Source organism: Harpia harpyja, chromosome 8, assembly GCF_026419915.1.
Source record: "Harpia harpyja isolate bHarHar1 chromosome 8, bHarHar1 primary haplotype, whole genome shotgun sequence".
Lineage (NCBI taxonomy): Eukaryota > Metazoa > Chordata > Aves > Accipitriformes > Accipitridae > Harpia > Harpia harpyja.
Genome location: NC_068947.1, coordinates 28701082 through 28727576, shown reverse-complemented (window position 1 = coordinate 28727576; position 26495 = coordinate 28701082). Strand labels below are relative to the sequence as shown.

General features: G+C 37.6%; 2 protein-coding genes across 8 annotated transcripts in view; one reads left to right on the top strand and one right to left on the bottom strand.

The window, feature by feature from the left end:
- Positions 1 to 26495, top strand: part of CHODL (chondrolectin) — a 37760-nt gene that overhangs the window by 10996 nt on the left and 269 nt on the right. Inside the window, exons 2-8 of one of the 7 annotated variants that reach the window (XM_052794824.1) lie at positions 6033 to 6345; positions 7106 to 7263; positions 10608 to 10655; positions 11033 to 11116; positions 13142 to 13244; positions 17360 to 17438; positions 20422 to 21016. In XM_052794824.1, the coding sequence (XP_052650784.1) occupies positions 6033 to 6345; positions 7106 to 7263; positions 10608 to 10655; positions 11033 to 11116; positions 13142 to 13244; positions 17360 to 17438; positions 20422 to 20424 (788 nt within the window). In that variant the 3' untranslated portion in view covers positions 20425 to 21016. The other 6 variants (XM_052794823.1, XM_052794821.1, XM_052794822.1 and 3 more) reach the window with 6 other exon arrangements.
- TMPRSS15 (transmembrane serine protease 15) overlaps positions 22226 to 26495 on the bottom strand; it is a 58725-nt gene continuing 54455 nt past the window's right edge. The window contains exons 25-28 of the mRNA XM_052794820.1: positions 25470 to 25651; positions 25127 to 25222; positions 24078 to 24217; positions 22226 to 22381 (exon numbers count right to left, since the gene is read on the bottom strand). Coding sequence (XP_052650780.1) covers positions 22226 to 22381; positions 24078 to 24217; positions 25127 to 25222; positions 25470 to 25651 — 574 coding nt within the window. The remainder of the gene's footprint in view (positions 22382 to 24077; positions 24218 to 25126; positions 25223 to 25469; positions 25652 to 26495) is intronic.

Here is a 26495-nt window from a genome sequence, read left to right as displayed (position 1 = left end):
AGGTTTTTTGTCCTGCAGAATTATCTGCAGAAAATTTTTAACTACGTATCAAGTATTTCAACTAAAAGCTATATTTGTTTTAATGTTAATGTCAAAACATTCTACTATGGAGCTGCTGTGTGACACCCAAAGATGAAAACTGATCCATGTGGATGGAAATGGTAACTAGCACTTCTTAGAGCAAGTACTTGCTTTCTTCAGCTAACGAGGTGGTGAGACAAAGTGAGTGCAAGGGAATTTCAGCCAGTTCAGGTTCTCTGCAGTAGGCAACTAGAGCTGCTAAGGCTGAGGGAACAGGGCCAGAGCTATCTTGTATGGCTGGTGTACGCAGGAGGGGTAGAAAGAACAAACCTGGAGATGTTTCCATTAAGGAAACTGGGGACACCTAATCTTGCAGTTTTGCAACTGGGAAAAGAGAGAAGAACTGTCTTTTGTCAGTTAGTTGTTGCTTCAACACAGCACTCTTCCCTCAACAGGCAAGAAAGCAGTTGTGAATGTAAGGTGTCGTTGAGAATGTAAGGTGTGGGTTGAGGACACCAAGGCAAGTGCGTGTTTTGCCTATTGCTGTGCCTACTTCTGACCAGGGTCTGGGCTGTTCTGCTTCAGTGAGGGAAGGTGGGTCAAGGATTAAGGAGCTGATATACTCCATGAAAGGAAGGTTATAAGCACTCCACCTTCACATCTGCGGATAGCCAGGCAGGGTTGGTTGAAACCTTAACTTGTCTGAGCATTTGTAAGGGAAAACAGTAAGAATGAGTTCTTAGATCTTATTAAATTCATTAGTTAGATCTTTGGTCTCATGCTGAAGGGAGGACTAAATACAATAATATGCTCTTCTTTTTTTTCCTTTCTGGATGCCCTGTAATGAAACAATGTTTTCCTTCATGTTTTCTTTCATCTCTCAAGCAGCATGGGGCAGATTTTGTGGAAAGGTTGTAAAGGCCTAACTTGCCTATATTTATTCACATGACATAGTATCTTAGCCTGATTCATTCCAATAGACTTGCTTACAAATCTAGTTTCTAGTCAATTGTGACAGAAAAATTGGAATTCAATTTATACAGTTGAAATAGCAGATGTTGCTTTAGAATTAACAGTGGAGTCTTGTCTGCTGCCAAGATGTTAGAAGAAGGTAAAATAGCCCATAGTTAATGTTTCCATGCTTATCTTGTCTGCTATAGAATGTGGTCCATTCTGTCATTTTTCACTGGTAAATTATTTCTGCTTTGTAGTTCAGAAATTAGTAGTGAGAGAAAGCTGTAAAAAATGAAGCTTGAAAACTTGACATCTCAGCGTGTTCCAAGAAGAGCACTAAAACGTTGACTGATTTGCCAGCTATTAAGGCACAACTGCAGATTTGCATTAACACATTGAACTAACTCTGCTATAGCAGATAAAAGTCCCCTTCAAAAGAAGAAAGAAAAGATTCAGAGAAGGTCATTGCCTAAACACAGGGACTAAATTAACTAGGAGAAAAAATTTCACAGCTTCTTCCAGAAAGCTGACTACTCTGCATCACATACTTCATTCACACCGGATGGGTCTTAATGCCAGATATTTCTTGGTTTCTTGCTGTTTTCTCCGTTGTTTTCTGGAGGTATATTCTTGCACAAATGATCAGCCTGTAATGAGGAAATTATTTCTTTTGCCACAGGTGTAGAGAGCAACAAATGAAAGAGAAGTAATTTAGGAGTTAGATTGTACACAAATTTTCACTTGTTCAGTTCTTTCATTTTATAATACTTGATTTCAGAGTTATTTAACCCTGCACAAATGTCTGCATTAGCAATGGTATACTCAAAAATGATTCAGATCAGTTTAGGGGAAGAAAAAAAAAAAACTCTGCATACAAAGTTTCAAGACTTTAACTAACTAACCCTTTCGAATAAACCCTTGGGTACAGCTTGGGCCTTCACATCCGTATTCTGGGTAGATCCAAGAGGCCTTCCTGCTCCAACTGCACAACAACAGCAAGCTGTTACTGGGCACCTGTTGGGGACTGCAGTGGCATCTATTGAGCAACTCTGCTGTCACTGTGCATCACAAGTGCCTGTCCTTCTCCTCCCTGCTCTGTACAGTCCCACCTGGTTTCCTCAGCTTGGTCTGGGTGATGGAGCTGAGCCTTCACACCGATACAACCTCTGTACTGGACCAGTGTACAGCACAACTTGGGGCTTACGGACGCGAACCTTATAGCTCAGAAACAGCACGTGCCATTTGGCAATGTGAGTGTCTGTGCAGCAGCTGACTGGGAGGTAAGTACCCTGAAGAAGCTTGGTCCTTTAGCCAGCAAGGACCCGGTTGTCCTGGTGGAGAGGTCATTTGATTCAGGTTTTGGGAGAGTCACGGAAGAGCAGAGACTGTGTGTGAGAACAGAGAGTGAGGGGGGCACTTCAGCCACCCGAGAAACACACAGGGAAGGGGAGCCAATGTCTTTGTTACGGATGGAAAGCTAGCTATTTTCCCATGAAGGGGAGGCACAGCACAGGAATTGAGATCAGTAGTGGCGAGCCCACTCATGTCAGTGGATTGAATGTTCCTGCATAACTGAAATCATGGCAGGGGTATTTTGATATCTGAATTTGCTCATAACTTACTACTTGGTGTCATGGAGGACTATGTGCACAGAATGAAAGGAATCATTAGTTTATTTCTAAAAATTGTCTGGGAAATAAAAAGAACAAGACAATGGACGAAGGATTCTCCATAAATCTGCATATTCATCTTGAATTAATGCTAATCCAATCTTTAGTTACAGGGAGAGGTTTTGTCCCTTTTCCTTGTAAATGATTAGTGTCCTGCATAATTCAGTGCTAGCCTTTGGATGTTTGCACTGTTATGTATATATGTGTACTCTGGCAATAAGCCATTGTCACTCACCCAGTGGTGAGGATCAAAATGTTGATCAGCTCCTCCTTCACTGTGCACTCTGTCCTGTCGATGAGACAGAGCCCCTGGGGAAAATAAAAAGGTGATGATCATGTTAACAAAATGTGAATTGCAGCGTTATAGATTAAGGGAATGAGCTCTGATTTCACATGAAGCTTTCATTCTTGCAGTTCCCACTTTTGAGCATTTAGAGTTATCACTTTTTTTACTTTGATAACAGCGGTATTTTTTTCTTTTTGTTCAAAGAAGTCTTATGAAGAAACCTATTATTTTTTATGCATCTCTAACAAAGGGTTTGCCCCTTGATTCTTCAGCACCATTGCTCAGCTAGGACTATGGCTCTTACTACATTCATTGATAGCAAGGCTCTTAACCTATATGAGTAAAGGGAAGTGGCAGGAAAGGAATTTGGGCACACACAATGTTGTCAGGACATTATCAGAGAAAGTCCAAATAGGTGCTCTCTTCCTGATCTCAGAGCCTGGCTTTTTCCATGGATATATGTGGCACAAGCTTGTCCTTACATTAGGTTATTCTTGTTCCTGTATTATTTTGGCAGATTACTGATAAACAAGGGACTTTTCAGAAGTGTGTCTGCCAAGCCGAAGTAAGAATGAGACCACAAAGATGCTTCTCTTACTGACAGTCCTTCTCCCAGATGAACTTTAATAGGATATCATAAAGAAAAGGTTTCAGAGATTTATTTTTGAGAAAGATTACAGGAATTGTAGGAAACACTAGAAAACTAAACATAGTTTATCCCTACTGCCCCTATAATTTAGATTTCCACAATAAAAAAGATCCCCAAAATAACTTTTATTTTAAGATTTAGCTAAAAGTCATGAGGTGATCCTGTTTTTATGTTCCTATATTCATGCAGCTTTGATACAGTCTGCTTATTGTCTGCAAATTCTTGAAACTATGTTCTGTGCAAATGTAGAGAAGTCTTCAGTCAGCTCTTGTGCTGTATGCAATCTGCTATGATAAGTATGCTACTTGTCATTAAATACAAAAATGAAGCAACACTAAATAAAGAAGAATTAACTTTATTGTACCTTTTAGGCTTTTTGTTCGCTTCTATGTTTATTCTTTGTGTATAGAAAAACACTGGCTTAAAAAGCTTAAGTACAGCTTAAATTACAGGAGGATGTTGCTGTTTCCCAGTGAAAAATTACAACTTCTCTTTTAACAGAATAAAACCTGTTCAGAGGTAAAGCCAAAGGGTTGTTTACATAAGTTGTGTATCTGGGTTTGCTTAAGAGTGAGAGTAAATATAAGATTTTTCAAATGCAAAACTGACACGGTACAATAGAATACTGTCCTTGCCAAAGTTTCCAGTAAAATGATAAAATTTGTTGATTTCTAAACAATCTAGATAATGTCTGGTAGTTCTTATTACTTTGGTATCCTTTAGTAATTCTTAGTTAGCAAAATAAACTCTCCTACTTTTCTTCTCCAATGATAATTTTCCATATTGAAAAAAAATTGATCTTTTTAAAAGAGATGGTTAGCTTACTTCCTTATATTGAGAACCCTTCTCCTGTCCCTAAATAAACATGCTGAATTCAGCTGCAGCTGATGAGTTTGTTTATTCCACACCTTGCATATGTTGAATAAACTCAAGAGAATCTCACTAGTTGAAGATGATAATTATTTTTCCTTTTTATGAAAAAAGGTATGTGTCTTTCTCAGTCAAAGAACTGGAAGGAATAAACATTATTTCTTCATTTGGCCTTTGATTCTTTCCACAGACATAACTCTGAAGGGCAAGGGAAAACCAGTGTAAATGCAGTAGCTCTAGTGCTTTTTGAAAGCATCACAAGGCTTCTTTATGGTATCTGGATAGTCTCGTGGTATCTACTAATATCTGGAGTTTCTGTTGGCTGTGTTAAGCAATGTTAAGAGTGTGGCCAGCTCCTCCAGCACCTCCAGTCCCAGGACTCTCTCCTGCCTGGCTGCTGGCACCCATCCTGGTTCCCAGGGCCTCTGTCTGAGCTGAGGGACATGGCTGCTGCTTTCCCCTTTGCTGGTTCAACCAGTAGCAAAGCTGAGCAGATATCTCAGTGCCACACAGACAGGACACTGACATGGCTGATACACAGATTGCCACAGGCAAGGTGCTGTCTTCAACAGCACCCGAGTGCAGGACCTACATAAACATAGGCAGCCAAGTCCCCTCCTCCTCCTCAGCTGGCAGAGATAGAAGGTCACTAGGGAAGGCACACATGCAGAGGAACACACACCTGTTTTACAGGTGACTGGCCCCTTTTATGCCCCTTTCTGTCTATTCCCCCTGTGCTCCTCCCCATTCCTTAACCCTGCATGGTCCCTCATCAGACTGTATAGGCCCACCAACACCCCCAAGATCCTCATCAAGTTGCAAAATCCTATTTGCCTGCATTATCTAGATAGCCCACCAATTAGTGTGCCTGATGAGGTGGGTTTTTTTTCATGTTTTTCTCCATTATGTTTTCCTGCCGGGTTTGTGTCTTTATATTTCATCCCTTTTCTTATTATTCCTTTTTGCACTGAAAAAGTCATCAACCAGATACCCTTAAAGGGGCAGACACTCTCCTTCCACATACCCTTAGAGGTGGTACTTAGACACATTATAGCAAAGAGTAGCTATGAGGTCCTTGTGAATACAGCCTCTCAAGTCTAGATAGCAGAATCAAGAAGCTGCTAGCTGCTTCTTGCCACTAAAATTGAGAATTTAAAACATTTGTTTCTGATCAAATAGCTTTGATTACAAAATAAAAGTGGAGTTGGTCCATTAGTATGAAATAGTTCAGATAATACCCTCCGAACATCCTGACTTTAACAGAGGGGCCTGATGGTACAGTCATTAAAGTAGAGAATATTTTTCTAGAAGTTAGTGGGAATCATCAGTGTCTTGGAGAGTTTCACAGGCCTTGGGAAGAAAGCCATAGATTCCCATGAACTCTATGATGTTTGCAATTCAAATTAAAGCTAAGGTTTTCAGCAGTGTCAGTGTATCGCCATGAGTCCTTTCAGATGAGGGCACAAGAAAAAAAACTACTGTCTTTCTCCATCATGGTATGCATACTGTGCCTTTTTTTTTTTTTTTTTAGTTGTGATATTTGTTACTATGCTCTAAACACTCTCGTATTTATGTTTTTCAGGTCAAAAGGTGTGCTATGGTGACTTCAAGCGTTCCTGTTACAAGTTAGCTTATTTCCAGGACTTGTCTAGACGTGTGGGCTTTCAGGAGGCCCGTCAAGCTTGTGAAATTGATGGTGGGGCTTTACTGAGCTTGGAAAGTGAAGCTGAGCAGCAGCTAATAGAAAGCATGTTACAAAACCTCACTAAATCAGGCTCTGGGATTTCTGATGGTGATTTCTGGATTGGGTTGTGGAGAAGTGGTGACGGACTAGCCACCTCAAGTGCTTGCCCTGACCTCTACCAGTGGGCTGATGGAAGTATTTCACCATTCAGGTAAGTCTGTAAAACTGCTTATTGAGAAGGTTTCATGGAAAGAAATGGAGAGTGAAATGCCCGGCAAGTCAGGTCTTCCAGAAAGAAGCTTGAAGACTTGCTGCCCCATGAGGTTAGTAGCTTCCCTCCTTAACATCTCCAGCTAAAGGGGAGCTGGCAACCAGGGTTTTGAATTTGTAGCTGTAAAAGCATGGCATAGTGTGGCTTCAGCCTACAATTTTCTTTCCTCCCATCTCAGGAGTTTGCCTCTGTATGGCTTTTTGAGGTTTTTCTGCCACACACACAGTCTTTAAGATAAGGTCTGAAAGCAGGCAGACAAGTTCTGCAAGACTCTGGCTGCCTCAAATCAGGGAGCCAGCCACTAAGTAAATTAATGCATGTTACTTAGTGTAAATTATTCTGTTTCTGCCCTGTCTTTTGAAAAGCCTTTAATTTCCTGATTAAGCCAAAGACCAGAGTAGCAGCAGGGCAAAGGGACAGGTAAGAGTCAGATAGGAAGGAAAACAAACAGGTAGCAGAGCAGTAGGGTGTTATTTCTGCAGAGGTGCTTTGACTGGTCAAAATAATTTTTAAGATGTGGAGATGTGGAGCCCAGGCCCTAAAGTCCTTTCACAGAGGAGTTGTGGGAAATGCAGCATAGCTTTGAAGAGGATGGGGCCACTGGGGTTGACACGTCTTCATTGATGTAAACTCCTTTTCTTGGCATCCTGATGAACCTTACCTTCAAAATTTGAAAGTTTGTCTTTATGTGTACCACTAGAAATTGGTATACAGATGAGCCTTCCTGTGGAAGTGAAGCCTGTGTTGTGATGTATCATCAGCCAACTGCAAACCCTGGTCTGGGAGGGCCATACCTTTATCAATGGAATGATGATAGATGCAACATGAAGCACAATTTTATCTGCAAGTATGGCCCAGGTAGGTGAAACTAAAGTTATATTTCACAGGTGGGACACTTGCTTAGAAAAATAATTCTTCTTGTTTCATGAGGGAATCTGCAAATGTCTTGTGGCCTGCTGTACTGACTCCTTTGATGTGTGAGTTCCTGAGCTGACGTTAACAGGGGATGTAATATAGCAAATCTAGTGATAATTTAAACCTATCTGTATCCAATAAGAATGTTTTCAAGGTTAGCTTCACTATCATGCATTCCCAGCTTTACTTTGATTTAACTCATTCACTAGTTATTTTATTTTCCACAAAGTGTTTTAAGTGGCCATTTGCTACTTCCCTTGCTCGCTATCAAGTAGAATGACCAAGATATCTCTTGGTCCTACTGTAAAAAAAATTACACTGTCCTTGTAGTTGCAGACCTCTGCCATTTTATACCAACTTAAGTGTGATGGCTGTTTCAAAAATTTTGGCTTAAAGAATGAGGTCTAGAACAGCAGGAAGAAAATTCTGCATTCATGCCTGTAAATTTATAGATATGAAAAGCAGATGCACACTAGTTCAGATGGTGACAGAAAAAGCCAGATCTTAGACAATTTGGCTGTACTTCCAGACATGACATAGGTTCTGTATATGTCAGTAGAGGAAACATGAACTATAAACTAGAACTTTGTGCAAACAGAAAAAGGTGGTGAAAAGTAAACTTTCAAGTTGAGCCTGTAGCAGTTTCTACTTTTGGTGGTACTTACAGTAGAAGAAAACATATTTTTAAACAGGATTATGCAAGTATTTTCAAATAATTTATGGTGTGTCTGCTTTTCAAAAACTAAGCTGAAAGTCGGAATGCATATCAAATCCTACTCTTAGCAGCTATTTGATTTACCTAATTCTGCAGTTTCCTACCTGCTTTATGCTCATGATCTAGCAATAATCACACTCTTTGTAGAGATCCGTCTGTCTGTAGAGATTCAGGCTATCTTCTTCCTCTGGTTTTGGTGCATATATAGCTTTCTCACTGTCTAATATCTTAATGAGGATATTAATGGCAATTAATATTGCAAGCAAGTATTATATACTTGGAAGACTTGATATACCCACACATTTTACCCCCCCCAGCCTCCCAAATCTGTTCCTGCTTCTAAAATTATTAGTGACTATCACTATCTTATGGTGCTCAGTTATCATCTTGGTCACATAGGCAGTTCAAGGAACTGTGATGTATACAATTTTATCACTTTTACAACTGATCACAATTATTTTGTAATAAGAGAACACAATAAAAATGTTTTAAGTTGTTAAAATAACAATATTTTAATGTCAGAAAATACAGGTTTGATTAAAAGGGCTCAGTTTCAAGTATATTTCATAACTTTAAAACCAAACAAATTTAAGTGAAATAATTATTCTGTAATAGTGAACTACTTACCATTCTAGCTGAGATGTGATAAAGAATTGTTTTTTCCCTATTGCTTTCACCATCTGAAAAAATGCCAGGTATTTTGGATTGGCAGAAAACAAAGTGATAACAGTAACAATGAAAATGAATTCATATTTCTTTCACTATGTAGAAATAGATTACTGGTGTATAATGAGGCATATAATAAGGCAAACAATATATAGGTAGATTATTATTAGGACTGACATTGTCATGAAGCTAAATACAGTACTACTGAATTATATCTATTTATTTTTCAAGCTGTTGGAATTGTGCTCTTTAGCAAAACAGACTATTCTTCAGAAATATGTTTTTCTATCACATGGAGAAGAGGAGTAGATACATAAATGTATATAAATAGGTATATGACATTTCTTTCACTGCCTGAAGAAAGTACCACAGTGTTTGTAAGAAAATTACATTTGCTATATAAAATCTAGTGAGACTTACAGATGTCCTTGCTCCCCCACCCCAAATCACTGTAATAGCTTCAACGTCAGCCATTTGCAATACAAAATGCATCCATTTTACCAGGAGTATGAAAGTGCCACATGCATATTGAATTTCACTTTATCTAAGTATATTGTTTTTCACAACTTTCCTGTCTGTTTTGAGTATATGGTGTATGATACCAGTCACAGACCAAAACACACAGGTTTGTAGGTGACCATGATGAAGTTGTATCTAATTGTATCAGTGGCAAGTTCAGGGCAGTGAACTTATTAGGCAGTCTTACTCAAGCAGCAACTACATTTCTGGTAGTCACTTCCATTTTTCTAAGCCCTTTTTATAGTACCTCCCTTGACAGTATTTACTGTTGCAGTGTTCAGTCTGGCTTTAGATCATATTGATCATTCAGCGATCTTAAATTTAATTATAAGTTGGTAATTGCAACCACATTTAGTTCCTGTCCAGCTCCTGTAGGTTTGATTATGCAATCAAATTAAAAACTCATCTCCTCTTCTGCTGTCTAGAGCCAGCAACTCAGTTCTTGTGGTATTTTGATATCTTTGTATATGGCCAAATGTAGCCAGTTTTTACCAGAGTAGATGAAATAATTGCCTTTGTTCTAGTAGGCTTTATTGCTTTGATTTCTCCCAGCATTTTGTGTGTATCAGGACACTCAGAACTGCAGGCTCATAGCACTATTATGTTAATATAATCTTATGATAAAGGAATGGTATTCAACCAATCATGCAGATTCCACTCCTATGCCCAATATGAGGTAATTAATTCTGTAATCTTTGTAAACTTTTAGTTGTAACAATAGCCATAAGTAAACTTGCAAGTGTCTGCAATAGAGCTCAAAAGCTCAAAGCCATGAATTGGTTCTCCAGTTTCTGATGCATTACAATATGACACTGTCATTCCTCTTTTAGTGATTTCACTTGCTTATGTGATATATCACTGCCCATGATTTGTATTTTGGGGCTGCCTGATGCAAAACCAAACTACAGAAGCTGACATCTAAAGTCATAAACTTGTGCTGCTTTGTTGTGCTTCATAGCCAACATTCTGTAAACATTAATTTAAAAATGTGAATAAGATTTAAGTATTAATCAAGAACACTTCTTTTCTTATATTGTTTTAGGATCATCTGCACAAATGAAACTTTGAATATGTTAGGAGTTTTATTCAGCACAAGAAATTAAGGGATTCAGTGATTTAGCCAGTAACTTAGCAGAGGCCACCAAGAATTGGAACTAGAATAAACTATAGCCCTTTTCTAAGGAGCAAAAAAGTATGAACTAGAAGCGATTTGACACTAGTTTGCAGAGACACTAGTCTTTGGTAATAAGATTAAATGCTGAATAATTAAGCAATTATTGTTTTGGAGAATGTTTCTGTGATACTGCATGCAAAATAATGAAAACATCTGTTTTATTACACACATTTTTCATTCTTCAACAATCGATTTCAAATATTGATTTAACAGATAATGTCTTAGAAAAAGAATTAGGAGACAGAGCAGAGCCAGATTACGGTAAGAAATTTTGAAACATTAAATTGAGTTGCAATGGTAAATACATAATTATAAGGATAGCTTACAAGAACCTTCAAAATTACTCAAGTTTAACAGGCATAGTTTAGAACTGGAACATAAGAAAAATCAATCCTTTAGAGAGCAATAGCTACAAATATATGGCTATTGTTCAGAATAGCAGTGCTCATAATTCTTGTTCCAGATGTAATCCAAATTTTGCAATAAAATCCTCTTTGTGTTTATATCCAGCAGTTTAATCAATCCTGAAAATGTTCATCTTTCCAATATAAATTAAGATGTAATTACTATTAATTTAACAACATAACAGCCATATTTTTTACTCAATGTTTTCCTAAAATGTCTGATATCCTTTTCAGATATTTTTCCAACAGTGCCAGCAGGAAATCCTTATGACACAAGCAAACCAGAAGATCAGTATCATGTTATTGCTACTGAAACAGGTAATGTGTTCATATGAATTTAGTGTTCTGGTAAAAATATTAACAGTGTACTCAGTTAAATTAATCTTTAACAATTTCCATCCTTGTCAATGGGAGGAAGCAGTCTATTTCCCCAGGAAGTACCCTGAAAGCATATACTTTTGAATAACTTTTCAAGAGTTTTAGTCAGTCCGCTTTGTAGCTGTAGAAACAAATTATTTCCATGTCTACCCAAACTTTTATCCAAATCTACAGTTTAGCATTCCTTGAAATCTGCACCATTGTCTCTGGCCCTGGTGAGTCTCTGTAAGCACTGTGCCATAGCTCCCTGTCGTGGTTTAACCCCAGCCAGCAACTAAACACCACGCAGCCGCTCACTCACTTCCCCCCCACCCAGTGGGATGGGGGAGAAAATCGGGAAAAGAAGTAAAACTCATGGGTTGAGATAAGAACAGTTTAATAGAACAGAAAAGAAGAAACTAATAATGATAACACTAATAAAATGACAACAGTAATAATAAAAGGATGCAATGTACAAATGATGCGCAGTGCAATTGCTCACCACCTGCAGATCGACACCCAGTTAGTCCCCAAGCGGTGATCCCCCACCCCCACTCCCCCCAGTTCCTATACTAGATGGGACGTCACATGGTATGGAATACCCCATTGGCCAGTTTGGGTCAGCTGTCCTGGCTGTGTCCTGTGCCAACTTCTTGTGCCCCTCCAGCTTTCTTGTTGGCTGGGCATGAGAAGCTGAAAAATCCTTGACTTCAGACTAAACACTACTTAGCAACAACTGAAAACATCAGTGTTATCAACATTCTTCACATACTGAACTCAAAACATAGCACCATACCAGCTACTAGGAAGACAGTTAACTCTATCCCAGCTGAAACCAGGACACTCCCCCAAGTACCCTGTGTTTTAAGAAACTCCATATGCTAAGAAGAATTAAATGCTTTGCTGAAATTTCTGGCAGAGATAACACTTGATATTTTGAAAACAGGTACCTACTGCCTAGGAGCTTGCTGTAATGCCCCTAGCTACTTCATTTAGCAATTTGTCATGAACGGAGTCCTGAGGTTCATGAAGAGTTGTAGCATGGCCTTAATTCAAGGAATTGAACATCTCTAAGGAGCAACTCAGGATTTTACAGGATTACACCATGGGATTATGGAAAGCTGGTGCTCCATTTCCACAATTTGAGCCAGTTTCCTAACTGATGTTCCTGTTGTTTTTAAATCCAGAGGAATGGATATACTGATAAACTGTATTTTGAAATCAGTAAAAGTATTTATACAAACCATGCAAAGACTTTCCATCTGAAACTCACAGAAACCCAACCTGAACATTCACATTTATTCCTGCTAGTGAAAATATGTTCAAAAGAGGACAAGGGGAAAGAAAGTCTCCATGATTTGTACGTTAAATGTATACTGTTATAAAAGATAGGCATATAGTTACTGAAAAACAGTCAGACCCTTCTGGAAGTTGTAGACCCCATCCTCTATTGTAGGCAGATAATAGAGTCCAGCCTTGTACCATTTCCCACTCCTTTTGTCCAGGGACCTGCAGGGGAGCACCTTTAGCACTCTCCTGATTAGTCAAGGAGAGTGTACATTCGTCTAAGAGGAATGGGGAGACAAGAGCAGGGTTTGTTCCTGTTGTAGTCCTGCATGCGTGAGAAACCAACATGCAAGGGCAACTGGGTAGACAGGTTGTATGGATTGTAAAAATAATAGGCTGTGAAATGTACTCTGTTAAAATACTTGAATTTTCAATTACAAAATTGGAAACCTTGCATTGATGCATATAGAAAATGTCAGAATTTAAGTCCTTAAGATATGTTTTGCACATCACCAGAAAAGTACTATTTTATTCTTGATATTGCTGAGTTAACTTTTTTGGAGCTCTTCCTATAGAAAGAATGGATAAATGTTCTTTTATGTAAATTAATGTATTTTTGATATTTTACTCCAGATTCTTACTCACATGCTTAAGAGAGTTTCAACATGGGAGACATTAATGAGAACTTTTGTCTTGTAGGTATAATTCCGAATCTAATTTATGTCATAATACCCACTATACCACTACTGCTGCTGATACTGGTGGCTTTTGGGACTTGCTGTTTCCAGATGCTTCATAAAAGGTAAAATATACTAATACATAATGGTCTTATAATGCAGAATTCATATTTCCATTGCCAAGCTATTCATACTGAAAGACTTCTTACATCTGTCCCCAAATATGCAAATAAGCTTTTTTTCATCTATTAAAATCTAAGTAGTTTACAGCTGTTACAGCTGAACACTCACCTTCAGGCTTTTCCACAACATGCTGAAATAGTTCCAGGTCTTTCAAAATATATTGCCATTAGGACTTCATCTGTTTCTGAAGAAGATATCTTTGCTGACCATTTGATAGGCTGAGCTACTGTCAGAACTTTTTCTTTACCCCTTCCATCATGATTACCACCTATACAGCATCTGGGCTATGGGAAATAATAGTGGGGTCCTCACTGATAGAGGGTGAACTCAAGGACTCACCTCACTTTCTGACCAAAAGTGCAATTTGTTCCAAGGATAAACCTAAGGGGCCAGCAGCTGTTTAATGCAGTTTCAGTGTGCATACCATATGAGCAAGAGATGGACCACTGGAGCAGACAAATTGAAAACAAAAAGCAAAAACATGTTTTGAGCCACATGCCAGTGCAACTCCTTTGTACATCATGTATCTGCCAAAGAAGATGCATAAAGTAAATAGATATGTGTATATAGGTATAGTATCAAACAGATGTATTATTATGCAAATAGGAAACATTTCAGCCTACAAAACAGGATATGTTTTGATCCATGCTTTAAAATTCTTTGGACTTTTTACCTCCGTCAAAATATGATATACCAAGATATGACAACATATAATACTTTTTTAACTAATCTTTCTGAAACTTTCAAGGATATTTTTCATTCTGCAGCTTTTTTTCAGGAAGCACTCTCAAGTTAAGGTAACCCAGAATAAACAGATTCACAAGCTGTTATCCCTCTTGAAGAACAGGAATACTAGTAAGGAATATGATATCATTGTGTTAGGAAATTAGAAAAAAAAAATATCCTCCTTACTTTTAGTCTTTATTTTTTCTTTGTATTTTATTTAGCATTTTCTGCTAATAGTTGAAATATCTTATTTCAAGTGAGAAAACACTCCAAATGTCAAGTCTGCTTATGTCTGTATGAGTGAGTGTATGGTGATGTTCGCAGCACTCCTTAGTAATACGTCTCATTGAAACAACTAATCATAAAGAAACAATATTATGAGCATCATAAACTAAATTGTGTCTTTATTTTATGCACTTTCCTATAAAGAAAAGGAAAATGTGCACTTTCCAATGTGTCTTATGGCAGGCAAGTTCATGCTTGTGAAAGGTTGTATCCAAACCTCAGAGCTGGGGCTGTAGAAGGTTGGAAACTCAAAGCAAAAAGAGTAATACAGGAATCATATGTATAACAATGGCAATTATATATGTAATCTAAATCTGGAACCCTTATTACAATGGACCTGGATTTCTTGGTAAGCATGACATACGTGTTCATACCTTTTCTGGCAGGTCTTTCTCTCTCCAGAAAAGGTTCAGCTCTTGAATACTCCTGGGAAAACAATGAGAGATTCATGGCCCACTGAAATCAATAGAAATAGTAGTGTTGACTTCAGTGGGCTTTGATCAGGCCTTTGATGCTATAGCAGTTCATCCAGAAGTAATTCATCTGAACTTCCAAGACTTAAAAATTGCATAACACAGGTATTGGAAATTCAGCTTGGAAGACTGTGCTTTTTCTGTTAGCGGATTAGTTTGGTAGATTAAATGACACAAAAATAAGGGAGAAAATGGATTTGAATCAAAACAGGTGTTTTTTTGAGGATGTTCATTTTGGGTTGCACCAAAGCTTTTAATTAAAGAAAATAAAACAAATTTTCTTTAAAATTCATTTAAGTCAAAAGAGGATATTCTGGTATCACCAAAAAAGAAGTATTTTCTTTTTTATCTGTTGAAACAGAACTCTGTTTTTAAAAAAAAATTTCCTCATCTATTTTCAGTTATATATCCACATGCCTTGTGAATCATTTTGGTTCATCACAAATACGCAGTTCTTGGGCAAAAAGCAAATCAAAAAAAGAAGCAGCCACTTGAACTGATCAGCTGGACACTGTAGAGCTTTAGGAAAGGGATTATGTCCTGCTGGGCACGGAGGGATCCCCAACTTCCCAAATGAACCTGACTTCTTATTCTTTTTTAGGCTTCCACAACATGGTGACCTTTCCTCTGAAAGCCACAATCCATGGCCAACCAGGACATGCCTAGCTTGAAAGGTCATGACTAATTTTGCCTGGCGTTGGGCTCTTAAAGGGTAGTAATAAGGCAAAGCAAAATATCTTCCCTGTAGCTAGTAGAAATGATCAGCTCATTCATGCTTAGATGCTCTCCCTTTCATTTCTTCCAGGGAAGCAAGGAGAAACTGCTTCAAAGACCCATCTCCATTATCATCTGAATGCCTTGCAGAAAGTTTAAATTCCAACCTGGTATATTTCTAAGTTTCTATGATTGCATTTGATGGTCAAAACAGCGATGTGCTCAAGCTATTTATTGCATCTTCTTTACCTTTCTTACTAAAACCTATTTCCTGAACCAGATGTATAGCTGTCGAAAATCAGCATCAGTTCGCTGAAGATAAGGTTATTTTATACAGCTAAAATTCTGATCCAAAGTATTTAGAAATTGTTCCTGCTGTGTGGCAAGGACTCATTCAAAGCATTTCATTATTAATTTACAAAATATGCCTGATTTTGCTGTATTAATCTGGAAGGAAGTAGTGAATCAGTTTCTTAAGGAAAGAAGTGCTGAAGCTACTTGATTCATTGCAATTGCTTTGTTTATAGCATTGTGGCCTGATCTAAAGTCCGCTGAAACCAATGGGAGTCTTTTCAATTACTCCAATGGGCTCAGGTACATAATGCATTACTCTGTAGGACTTCAGAGGTAAGTCTGGAGGGACTAAAAACTACTGTACTGTCCAGCTCCCTCAAAGTACATTTTAAATCAACTCGGACTCGCTTACATTTACACACCAGGAAAGGAGTGAAACTGAACGTATAGGACTGTTGGGATCTTGCCTCTCAGGTTTCCAACTTAGTTACAGAATTATGTAGGGCTACTTCTCCTCCTCTGGTTTTTACTTAATTGGAAAAAATGATCAGTGTGAAATATTCTTGCCAGAGACTAAAACATTTTGATTGAAATGCAGCTGCAGTGGCTCATGAAGTGCCTCTTCTTTTCCGTAGACTGCAGCGCACTGTCATCTGCCATCTAAGTGAGGGAAAGTGGTGTGTTGTGGCAGTCGTAGCAGAGATGCTAGCCATGTGGAAAGACTGGCATCAACTTACAGGGTACCTCAGGGCTCCCTGCAAAGATTAGAGTGAACATTTTTGCAGTGTTGCAGAGCAAGTACTTTTGGAACCAGTTTTATCTTTTTTATTAAAAAAAACCCCAAACACAAAACCTACTATTGACAGTTTTGAATGAAAACTAGGCCTAAGGAAGCTTTCTACCAGTCATTCATTGCTAGGAGCCCGATTCATGTGCCATTACTTCATTAGAAGTTAGGTCAAGCCCTGAAGGGAAGAGGCTTTCTAGCGTACTGCTACACACTGGCACCTGTTAGTATACCGTGGTCATGGGGGTGCAGCTCCAGGATGTGTGTGTGGGCAGGGTTGCAGTTGCCTCCCCGGGGTGGGTGGGCTGCACCCTGAGCACGTTGGACGTGTGCTGGGGGACGTGTGTGCTCCTGTCCCCCATATGTCCCCCCAGACATGGGAAATACCCAGCCTCCCACCACCCTGGTCAAACAGTGTCTGCACCCATCTCTGAGAAGACGACTGTATGAGTAGGTGTGGTTGAATGCGAACTGGAAAAAAAAAAAACCCCAAACCCCCCAAAACCAATGGGCCAAGTCAGTTCTGTTCCTGGGACGAGTGCTGCTAGGCACGGTGGTCTGGTAACTTTGGTAACGGTTGCTTACCTCGACCCACTGCTGTGGTGCTGTGCTTGGTGCAGCATAGGCATGACTATTCTGTGGATGGGGAACCTATGCTATGAAAGTAATAAAGGTGGCCTTCAAATAGGGGAGGAAATACCCAGGTCTGATCACAAAACTGAATCAGGACTGCAAAGGCACACATGCACTGAAAATAGTTTATATTTTTATTTTTCAGTAAAGGAAGAACAAAAACCAGTCCAAACCAGTCCACACTATGGATTTCAAAGACGCCTAGGAAGGACAGTAGCATGGAGGTATAATGATTTACTGACTGAAAACAAAGCAAAAATAACATTTTGCAGTCAGGCTGTATTGTAATGTTGTCAAAGAACATTAGCTTGGAATGGCTTGAAAATGCAAAGGATCTACAAGAATGAACTGTAAGCTCCCCCTTGAGGCAAACGTTCAGATCATTTTTATATAATGTTTGATTATTAATTCAGTAACAAAATATGCCATGCTAAATAAAGGGTATGTGTTTATTTTGCTAAGAGATGTAAGTTAGCTAGCTGTGAGCAATGAAATGAACAGAGCATTTGAAGTTTTTATGGGGGAATATCTACAATGTATATCAGTTTTAAGACTGTAGTTAAACAAACCCTCTTTGTTTCCTTTATTCTCTCGTGCATTGTAACCTAGTTGATGTACTGTAAATGGAACTGACAATTTTACAGTGTAACAATTATTTATCTTTGCATAAATGTTTGATACAAAATATTTGTTTAGTATTTATTTGCACACTTAACACAGTTTTTGATCTTCAGGCACACAAATTATTTTATTAAATATTAACATGGTTGCTGGCAGAGATAACCACCATGTTGTGACATTGATCTGATGTGACGAAATTCAAGGGTTCATAAAAGTAATTTGATGTCATATAATGAATCCACTTTTCCAGGGAATGACCATAACTTGTTGACATATTGGTCCAAGGTCAACATAAATAACTTGGCAAGTGATACTTCATTAATGAGGTGTCCTTTGAAGGCAGCCATTAGTTGTTATTTAAGTAAAATATTTTTTACTTCTTCTAAGGAAAAAAAAAAATCACAATGGGCAAGAGTTTAAAACTATTTGTTTCAGTAATCTGTGTAAAAAAAGACATTAAAGATCATTTAAATATAGCTAATAGTTTGTTAGGAATAATGTAATGTTGGATGAAGGAGAAGACAAATGGCTTTTCCTGGAAGTGGCACTAACTGATTGATCCCAACATTACTTAGACTATTAGCTAGAAAAGCATTAATTATGTTAATTGATGGACAGATTTAGAGGTAACCCTGATGCATTTAAAGTCATCTTTTAGAGTTGTTATTAACATCATTAATGTCCATTCTCTTTGGTTCCTTAAGAGCTTTCTGTGCCATAAGAATGGTTTTACCAGTCATTAGGAGCAGATCTTGGGGTGGTAGCAATAGCACTCTGGCTGATTTGGTGGTGACAGTGGTGCTGTAGCAGAAAGTTAAGCAGTTTTTCTGCAGTTGCAGCAAGAGTTCAAGAACATGGGTTCAAGCTAGTTGGCTTTACATTAACACAGATTCAAAACTACCACTGGGTGGAAGTTGGGGAGGGGGAGAGGCGGATGGAAGCAAAACTGTATTACTCTTTAGGTTGCCTACACTGTGCTAGCTGATGTTGACCACAGCTTTGAGTTCAGACAAATGTGTATCGATTTTTCTGAGTAAAGAAAAAATATTTAAAAGTTCAATACCACTAATACTAATTGTGCAATGCTATTGCTGAATCACTTTTGGAAGCATCTTAAAGCTGATGTTATACCATGTTTTTACTTCCTCTTTGAAGAGGCCTTCTTCTGTAGTTCAGGTTAAGTATTGCTATTCCTACTTAAAATATTCTGTAATTTTTCCAGTCAGTCACAACTTCTTTCTTTGCTCAATCCCTTACTTCAATTTCCTTTGTAGTGATCGTAAATAGAGAGGAAATACTATGATCCTGCATGATCACCAAGACCAGAATTTTTTTTCTCCTGACTTAAGTATTGCTTAACTGAGGGCAAGAGATTCCTCTTTCTTGGGAACAGTTGCGGTAAAAATAATTTAGTTCTTTTTTTATGGTCTTGAAGGATTAACTCCCTTTAACTTAATTTAAGGAATAACTATTTCTTCATACTTTGTGCTTCTAAAGGACATATAAAGGTGTAGCGATCAATATTATGATTAAGGCAGCAGAAGTGATTTCCATGCAGCAGTTAGGAGAATGCAAATACCTTCAGATGTATTTCTTATGGGGTGAAGGTGATTGCTGGGCAGTTATCAGCATGGACCAGTCTTAAACTCTGTGTGAAGGAAGAATGGAAAGTGGCATACAAAGCTTTTATTATAATGTACTCAGATTCTATATGTAAATAAGAAATATTGGTTATTGGGAAAAAATATTTCCAGATCATATCACCTGCTTAAGGAAAGGAAATATATCCTTCCATGTATTTCCTTTGCTTAGGATGTTGTTCCTAGATACTAGGTATAATCTAAAGAAACTTAAGAATCCTATGTAGAAGACCACAAATGGTGCACAGATCAAACTTATAGTCTTATGGCTCCCACCTTTAAGCTGGTGATTCTTTTCCATGCAAAACATACAAATCCTATACATACACAAATTCTTTCATCTTTATTTCCCTTATTTCTACACATAAAAGGGAGATAGGATTAAGGGTGAAAGGGGGAAAGATAGGTGTGTTGCACACTTGCAGAGAGAATACCTAGAAATTAGACTTTATGCTGATATTTCCTTTGGATTTTGTTGGGGCTGAGAGAATCCAGAACAACAACAACAGGTATTTATGTGACATGGTCCATTAGTGGCAACAGAATTGCTATTTAAAAAGAAAAGGAAAACCAAAAAACCTGACAAAACCCACCAACCTTCTCTGTCCTTCATATTCACATTAACATCTACAGAATGGAGAAAGGAAAATGATTTCCCATGTCAAGTGACAGATTTCATCAACTACAGCCACTTTGAATAAGCTTGTTAGCTTTTATGTACAGCTATGGGGTCCCCTCATGGTGACCACATTCCCTTCTGCTCACTGCCTCTCTAAATCTCTTTTAAAGGCCAGCAGTAGGTGAGGCAAAGAACTGAAGTATGAACAGTGAACCTTAGCTAGTCCTCAGATGGGGATAGCATGGCTTCAGTTTGGCATTTCAAAAACATACTCCCACTGCCCCTATTTTCCCCAGGGAATATAATTTTTTTTTTTTTTTTCCATAGTGATGTTGGCCTTTTGCAAGCAGGAAGCATCTGAGAGAGAAAGCTGTTGTTTCCTCCTTTATTCTTTTAACCTTTTTTGGGTGCAAGCAAGTGTAAGTCATCATCAAGCTTCCACCCTCTATTTCAAAGCATCTTGGAACTGTGATTCAATTGAAAATAAACCATGCTGCCTACATGTTTTAACATAGTAATGACTGGTTTCTCCACAGGTTAATATGCAGGCAACTGAAATAATAGATGCTGAATGAAGGCTAGAATGTGGTCGACTAAGGTTATGTTAGTTTTATCTAGACATAAATTCATTGAATAAAATGTTTATTTTTAATTATACTAGTCTATATTACATGTATGTTTCTATACCAGAGTTTATACTAGGAAATTTTTTAGCCTGATGGGATGGTTTATTAATGTATGCCTCACAATACATCTATGCTTTGCAGTTTGGGAAGGAAAAAATACACATAAATAAAAGTTTATTACTGTATTTCTGGGAAGCATATTTTTTATAGTGACTGGATCTGCTTTGAGTTGGGTCTTGTACTTCATTAACAGACTGAAACACAGTTTACAATAGTGATGTAAGGTAAAGAATGCAGAAATCGTGTCACATTTTAATTATGCATTTTGTATTTTCATGTAGTACTTGGGAATTAAAAATATATTAAATTCCTACACTAGGCTGAAAACAGAAATAAAGGATATGCATCATATTACACTAACATTAAGACACCATTTAATTTAAGGCATTTCAACAAGTAGATAATTATATTTTAATAGAAGCCTATTTAGAAAAGAGCTCAAGAAGATACCCCCCCCTTTTTTTCTTCATATTCTTTCCTCTTTAGCCCATTGCAGCATTCTATCATGATAGTTTTTATACAAAGCACAGAATCAGTATTAAAAGTCACCAGTACAGAAAAAGCATGTAATATATCAAGGGAACCCTATTACTTTTTATTCACCAGGAATAGCTGATACACATTATTGTCAGATCTTCTTAAAAAGCATTACTTTTTATGAGAGGAAGTTGCAGTATTGTGAGTCCGTGCTTGGGTGTACACAAGCACATATCTATAATTGCCAAAACACCTTCCTAAAAAGAAAACTGAAAAGCTATATTCAATCTTTATTTAACTCTATTAACTCCAAATGAATTACACAAGAGAGAAATTTTGCCTTACATTCAGTTTATTCATTAGAAAGCAGCATGATGCATGATCAGCCTTTATGCACAATCCATAAACCTCATTCCAGAGCTTTTTGTAGTAGACAAGACAGAAAAACTCCAATGAGCCCAGTTTAAACAGATAACATATAGCTTTATTTTGACATGTGGTGAGATTACTGAGAAGAGTTGACTATGCATTGAAATGAAAATGCACATTGAAAAATAGTGTAAAAACATAAAAACAGGTAATGTTTGGCCTGAAATTAATAATTTGGACCATTTTTCAATAAAGCATTTGTAGTTTGCCACTTTTTTTTTTTACTGCCCATGCTTTTTAAAGCCCTCTGCTATACATTTAATGCACTGGTGTTCAAAGAAACTGTTTCCCCATGGTCTTATATAAAAGAAAAAAGTAAAATGATAAAACTATTTATTAAAAAAACCACAGCATCTGTTTTGAAATATTGCTCTCAATTGGTAATGGAGTTCTCAATTATTAATGTTTTCCTCCCCCAAATTTAAATATTTGTTTAGTTTCTGTAACTGTGAGATTGAAATGCCAGTCTGTTTTACATCATTATGCAATGGCTTACTTTCAATCTTTAAATTCTATTTCTATCATTAAAAAATATCAAGCTAATAGATAATTTTTTTGATCCAGTCCACAAACATGGTGACTCGAACATACACTCCTGGTCGTTTGGGAAGTGCACACTCATAGCCAAATGATGTTACACCAACCAAAAACCACTTGTTACCATCTTCAGATGTCAGAGGGCCACCTGAATCTCCCTGCAATATGAAATTCAAAAGTTAAAAGTGAACAGTGTCAACTCTGAAACAGAGCCTGTTTATGATGTTTTGTTCATGTTGATCCTTAATCATAGACATTGTATCCCTATACGTCTTGAGTACCACAAGTGAGATCAATGTGAATTCTTCCATGTGGAAAAATTCTTGACATAATCCATTTCCTTTTTTTCTTTCTTTTTTTTTTTTTTTAAAGGTTGTGATCTTAAGCTCTGTTCAGTCTTTCAATAGAAGACTGGGTTTCAAATTATTTCTTTTGCTTATTACTTTTACGTTTAGCCTTTCATCTTTCACAAAGCCTGTGTAAATGCATAGGATTATTTTTTAGTTGAATCTATTCAGCAAAAATGCAGTTCTATTTTTGGTTACCCCAGAGTTTCTGCAATTTCAAATTTAGAGAAAAAGACGGCAAGATTGCCAGAAGAGGAGGTGTCCTTTTCTCACACCTCCTTCTCAATAGTTTAGCAGATGTAGCATTGCAATAGAGTGTGGGAGATGAAATTTCATTCATCCCAGAACCTGAGTGAGGGATGAGTCAGCCATGAGTGTCTTGTTTTGATGAGGAAGAAAACAATGACTATTTTTCTTTGTCTATTGAGTTGGTCGAAGCAGTATTATTTTTGTCTTCTCACTGCCCTGTGAATGGAGCTTTATGGGAGAGTTCTGCAAGGACTCAGCTATTAAAATACTTCTGCCCATAACTCCAGGGCATCCGCAAACGTTCAAAGGCTGTGACAGCAGCCTAAAGGCTGAAGCACTATAAGGACTCACTTGTTCATCTTTGCTTATGGTTGAATGGTCACTGATCACAACGCTGGTCACTTGTGCTCTGTATCAGCCTATGGTGCTACATGTCTTTTTTTCAGGATGAGGTTCAGAAGGCAAAAAGGAAAGAGGGAAGCCACAGAGGATGAAGAAATGGCAAGTGAAATTAGGCTTGCATTCACTCCTCCTTCTAGACTAAACTAGCCAAAGTCACTGCACCTGATGAAGGCTTAGGTTGTGAGGGCAAGGCAAGAGCAATTATGTGAGAGTGCTTCTCATCAGACTTGAGGAGAACCAGGCAGTCTTCATGCCATAAAGTACATATTGCTGGAAGAAAAATTATGTGACAGCCAACTCTGACTACATCCTCAAAGAGAAGCAGCGTGTTATAAGCAGAGCTGGAACAGATAAAAACTAGACCCCCAGGAAGCAGCATATGAGATAATGCAGAAAGGCAACCTCTCCTAAATACTGTGACATCCACTTACAAAAGGTCTCCACAGTCTACAGATTCTGGGGAAAAGCATCGTTGCTCTCCCTCTCCCTGCATAAAGCATTTCTGAGACTTCAATCTATTTGGTATTTATTTCTCTGTACTCTGCTTTTCCCTAAGCATGTCCCTCTTTCCTTCATGGAATTACTCAGCAGTAATTACTCAAAGCTTAGTGCAGAAAATTTCCAGTCCTCATATTTATCTCCCTCCATGGTTATTTATGTCAAAATGATCAAAATAGATTTTTATCTTTTCAACTTGTACCCTGATAAAGTATTAAATGGGCAAAATACTGAGAGTAGAAATTACATTCACGGATAGTGATTGTCCTGGTTTTAATGATTGGAGGATCAGGGAGCATTTTATTCAGTAATCAGCTGTGGTGTATGCTAGCAGTGGAAACGAGTGGCTTGTATTTACCTGACAGGAATCTACTCCTCCTATGTCATATCCCGCACAGATCATCTTCTCAGTAATACTATATTCTGGCATCCATTGTTGGCATTTTTCATTCGAAATGAGAGGGACCTCTGCTTCTTGCAATATATATGAAGTGGGACCTGATGGAAATACAAAGTACGTTTACCTGCTGTAATAAATATGTACATCCTGCTCAGAACACTGATGGTTTTGTTCCTGTTCCAGCATGCTGGGCACGCTACCAAGCAGCAGGAATCCCTGCCTCACTGCTGTACTATTCAGGCTTATACCACTGTAACACAGTTACTGATTAAATGGTGCTCATTAACTGAATCCTGTCTTTCATTTGTGTGATGGGACTGAATTTGGTTATAATTAAATCAAGATTACTAAAATCAATGACTATGAACTCACTTTGGGAGATCTAAGGGATAATTAAGGGCTTAGGAGCTTGGATTGTCTGGTGTTTCCTCACCATTCATTGTGTAACTTTGATTATTTCAAATTTTTATAAACATTTCCTATACTAATTCCTATCCAAAATTTTATTCTGAAAATGTAGAAGCAAATGCATACAAGCAACTGTGGAAGTGAAATGACATGTTTATTATTTCACAGAGACTGCAAATCTGGAGCATATGATATACAAACAGAACATACTTTTCACACTACAGTCAGTATGTGTGACTTCTGAGGAAAATCATCTGCATACTGTCAGGAAGACTAATCTTCCTCCTCCCCCACCCAGTATATGGAAGTAAAATGTACATATTTCATGTTGAGAAAAGTAGTCATCGTAACTTCTAAGGGGATGCAATAAGGTTTTTTCATAATTTAATGATCTTAGATATGTATATTTTTTCTAATAAATATGTTATAACTCTGTTAGTTTGCTTTAGAAAAGGAACGGTGGGGGGGGATAGTTCCAAAATTTTCATGTGGAGGAGTACCTCTCTAAACTATTTGACCGTAGTAACCCCTGTGGAATCAGGAGCAAGCTTTCCCTTATGGCTTCATGCCTGTTACAATTTTCCAAGCAGATGACCCACCTTTGTTCATAATACTACCCCAGCCAGCAATGGAGCAGTTAATTCCTGGTAAAAACTGTTGATTTTTTTCTGGTAAGCAGATAGGTTGTATGTAATCTGTGAATGAGAAACAAGCAATCAATTTCAACCTCTTCCCTGTATTCAGGTTTTTATGAAGTCACATAAGAAAATGTTCATTAATTCAAACCCACTTTTTGGGCAAGATATCCAGGAAGTACTGGACTGACTACAGAATGATTAGCCCGTAAAAAATGTACAGCCACCCTGTCACCCTCATATGCTTAGCACAGTTAGAGTTTTGCATAATCGAGCAAATCTGTTTTATGGGAAAATAACAACTCACCTGCATATTGCACTTTGTATTGAAGGTGCATGAGAGCAATATCGCTATCTTTTGTACGCTTCATGTAATGAGGATTTATAACTATTTGATCGATGTTTTGAACTACTGTTGAAGGCTGTGTCATATCTGATTGGTCATACAAGCCAAGAACTGCTTTCCATTGAGATGGTTTTAATTGCCTCCTAGAAGTTGCAAGGAATATTCACAATTATGAATGATTAATGAAAGTTTTGAAAAATATGTAAGGTAAAATGCTAATCTTTAACCTCATGGTAATTCATAGCATTTGCACATTTTGTCAAAATAAATAGAATGTAGCAGATGTGCTTACAATTTTGTGATGGTAATACTATCTTAAACATCCACACTATAGAAATATGTGCTTGATTTTTTATGTTAAGCTGATAATGCATTATTTATAAAGAATTAATCAGATAGTAGCGCAAAGGAGGAAATATAGATTAACTAAATTACTATGGCTTTTTAAACACTGTGAAGAATACCGCTGACTGCCCACCAGGCAATTAATATCAGTCCCAGCTAGAAAATTATTATGGATTATCTAAAGAATAATAAGTCTAAAATGTTGTTGGAAATGCTGCAGCTCATAGACTGCATTTTTTAGATTTAAATTAATTTTTTAATCGAAATTGAAAAAGTTATGCTAAGACAAAATATGACTTCATCTGCATTTTTTGCTGAGCTATGCATGCTGGTTTGAGGCTGTATTTAAGTTAGAGAACTTAATTACTTGCTATTTTTTAATTAACCAGTTCATAGTTTCAAAAATATGTTTTCAGCCTGATGGACTGAATTGGTTTCTGCTGTTCTTTTGGTCTGACATCAAGAGGTTATCTTGTTCTAAACCAGGAGCGTTTAAGTTAAATGTTCAGAATTAAGGTATGAAACTGCAAGCTCTCACTTAGGAAAATTCCAGCAAACTCAAGATGATAAAATGAGATTTAAGTGAAAAAAGAAAGGTGATTTAAATGGAAAGGAAGTACCAAGACAGGTGTGGATTTATTT